Below are 3,557 nucleotides of genomic sequence, written 5' to 3' on the forward strand. Positions count from 1 at the left end.
AAAGTTTGAAATGGTAAAATTATTTTTTAAAAAGTTGAATTTTTTTAAGGTTAAAGGGTGAAAAGAGAAATATAAAAGTCAATATTTGTTAAAATTTTCAAAATGAGATAATTTTAAAATAGAAAAGTGACAAAATAATTGGGACAAAGGAAGTGAATGTTTTTTTTAAATGTTTCAACATAATCCAGTTAAATTAAATGGAAAACTTTCTAGCCGCTATCTCCACTTTACCCTAACCGCTATTCTTATTTGATTTTGTTTAACCGGCGGTGACACAAGTTTTAATGTTGGTTGTCAATCGTTGATTATTTTTTTATTTATTTTTATTAGTTTTTTAATAAGAATAATTTTACCTTTATAACACGTTTTTCTCTATCTTTGTGACATATTTTTTTGTTTTCTTTCCGAGTTATTTGGTCGTTCTTTTTATTTTATGTGTTCTCAAAGTTAGATTTGACGATGACATGACTGATTAAGATGTCATTTATTTGTAATCCTCCGTGCTATGAATCCTCAAATTGAATTTGGAAACGCGGTTTTCTATTCATGGATAATTTCTCATGATGACCGGCTCTGATTTGCGGTTCTCGATGGTCTTTCAATAGCTTAACCTCTTTTTATGATTTGTTTGTCAATACAATCAGATTTGTTCGTATCTATTTTTTATTCAAGTCTTGTAGTTGGATTTGTAACCTTTCCCATATATGATTCTTATATGATCTAAGGTGATTAGTTTAGGATAATAGTTGTAAACTCTTTTAGTAATTTTGAATATTTTTACCTTTTAATAAGATTAGCTTATTGCATTAAAAAAATGAAAAATATCTTGGTATTAGAATCTTATTGAAAATATTATTAAATTCCGAGTAAGAGAAAATAAATTTAAGATTGTATATTTTGAAAACTCTTCCAAAAAAGAGACAAAATAAGAAATGCTAGCATGGTAAATTTGATTTGATAATATATTAAAAAATTATTATTTTTCATAATTTAACATTTTATTGAATTTCATATCTTTTATAATTTTTATAAAATGTTGAATTTTCATTTTTTTTATTTTTTGAATTTTGTTAAGATATTTACATCAACTTTTTATTTGATTTATTCAAGTTATAATTTTTTTATTAGACTAAGGTGACTATAAGGTTGTATTTGTTCAAAAAACTTAATCATTTGACAATGAACCTAAAACATCATTATAGACGACTTGATCAAAAACCTTAGGGATAATAATCATCTCTAAAAACCACTAAAGTTTCTTCGTTAGCGCATTCAAGTTATAAAATTTAACTTGTTTCAAACTAAAAAAAAAAACAGAAAACAAGTAACTCAATTCAATTATTTAAAACTTTATTTATTTATTATTAACTAGAGGGGATTGGCACTTACCATTGTAGCACAAAGTCTAAATAGAACCGGTAGTTGAGGGCATGTCCCAGGAAGGGTAGATATCTTTAGTCACTAATCATTCAATTCTCTGTTCTATTAACCCCAAACTCTTCACGTTTCATATACTCTTCATTTCCCTTCCTCGTTTCTCAATCCACACCTATTAATCATCTGTGCCAAAATGGCTCCTAAGAAGGACGGTGTGAGTAAAAGGGCTTTGAAAAAAGGTGCATGGACAGCTGAGGAAGATTCCAAATTGGCCGAGTATATTGAGGTTCATGGTGCAAAGAGATGGAAAACAATCGCCATTAAAGCAGGTTCTTTGTGTTCATCAATAACAGCTGCTTCTGCTTTAACACAGGGAGAAACTACATGTTTTTCTTTTCACGTGTATAGGATTGAATCGGTGCAGCAAGAGTTGCAGACTGAGATGGTTGAACTACTTGAGACCAAACATCAAGAGAGGCAACATATCAGATGATGAAGAGGACTTGATTCTTAGGCTTCATAAACTGCTAGGGAACAAGTTTTTCTATCAGATATTACCATTTTCTTTTCTTTTTTCTTTTGGTTATTATTTGTCTTGTAGGGTCAAGGGATGATGCATTTTGATTTAAATGTTGGTACAGGTGGTCTTTGATTGCTGGGAGACTTCCAGGGCGAACAGACAATGAAATTAAGAACTACTGGAATTCACATTTGTAAGGTATGGCTCATAAATATACCGGTAAAGAGGACAGGGGATAACATCAACTGTTCTTACAAAGAAAGTCTTGTAGAGGGGGTTACAATTATGTGGGTTGGGGGTGTGGGGGCTGCGCCCCTGCGGTACGGTACATGGTTAATTTTGTAATTATGTACCAGGGTTTTTCTATTATAAATAGAGATGTAACCTAAACCTACTATCATTGAATAAAAATTTTCTAGCGCCGCCTAGGCATCGAGGACGTAAGCACATTGCCGAACCTCGTTAAAATTCTTGTGTTCTTTCATTTACTTTGCCCGATTTATCAATAACATTTGAGCAAGAAAGTAAACCAGAATGTTAAGACAGAACAAACTTCATCATCGGAACTAATACTGCCCCACAAGGCATCGAAAACCGTCCTGATCGAAGAACAAGAAGAAGAAGAGGTCGTTAAAGGAAGTGATGAGAACTTCGATTTAAGCGTTGATGTAAACGAGTTCTTCGACTTCTTTAGTGAAGGTTGCTTTGGTTTGGAGTGGGTGAATGAGTTCCTTGAACTTGATGATCAAGAGAAAACCATAACATATGTTAAAATTTAAAATTTCAGTTAAAACGCATAAAATTATAAAACAATTTATAATTAAAATACAAGTTCAGAAAAATCATTCATATATTACAAACATAATTAAAATTATACAAGTTTCAGATTCAAATATAAAAATAGAACACAACCTACATGCCCCCTAATTACATGCACTGTACTCCGCAAACAATGCCGGTGGAACTCTTTTACTGATGTTGATAGTTGCACTGGTTCGATTCTTTTAACCTGAAATGGTGAGTAAAAGAGTGACATTTGGGATACCCAGTAATACAAAACTACCAAGTGATGGTAAAGTACATGCAAATAATAGGCAAGCATAAAAATTTTCTTATCGATTCAGACGTCTACAGGTTTACAGGACGAGCTGTGGTTCCACTGATATTTTTTCGAGTAAAAGACATGAAGATTTTAGTTCAGAGGAAACATTCAGAGGACCAAGTTCAGGAGATCGGAATATGATGTCTAGTGTGTTCCAACAAAATAGAGTAATGTATATAGATCCTTTACAAACGTTAGTAGTTTAAAACATATTTTAAAACCACAATAATACCATCCAACCGAAGACCTCTATGCAATTTCCCCAGAACTTCATCCATAAAGATTTACCCTAAGCACACATCAAAGAAACCACCCTAAGGGAGTACCTTGAGGCCTATAGGCCTACCCAAAGGTCTCCTTAGGTCCGTAAGGAATTACCAGTTTGACCTAGCTGAACCTGCATACTCCAGCTTACCCATACAATCCCCAGTAGAAATCATATTTATCAGTACCTTATAATATCAAAATCATGATCAAGTAGTATACTGTAAAAATGATCATGTAGTTATTTAAATAACATGAATGCCCTCCACCCATACACCATATGCAGTCACGTGA

General features: G+C 32.4%; 1 protein-coding gene across 1 annotated transcript; it reads left to right on the forward strand.

Moving 5' to 3' along the window:
• Window positions 1–1,552: 1,552 nt before the first annotated feature.
• Window positions 1,553–2,676, forward strand: LOC120147322 (transcription factor MYB114-like). Its single transcript, XM_039160722.1, has 4 exons — window positions 1,553–1,706; window positions 1,786–1,915; window positions 2,019–2,086; window positions 2,408–2,676. Exons 1-4 carry the CDS (start codon window positions 1,571–1,573, stop codon window positions 2,674–2,676), a joined length of 603 nt encoding a protein of 200 aa, XP_039016653.1. The 5' UTR covers window positions 1,553–1,570.
• The last annotated feature ends 881 nt before the right edge of the window (window positions 2,677–3,557 follow it).

This window comes from Hibiscus syriacus, unplaced genomic scaffold (genome assembly GCF_006381635.1).
Source record: "Hibiscus syriacus cultivar Baekdansim isolate YM2019G1 unplaced genomic scaffold, ASM638163v2 tig00110937_pilon, whole genome shotgun sequence".
Classification (NCBI taxonomy): Eukaryota; Viridiplantae; Streptophyta; class Magnoliopsida; order Malvales; family Malvaceae; genus Hibiscus; species Hibiscus syriacus.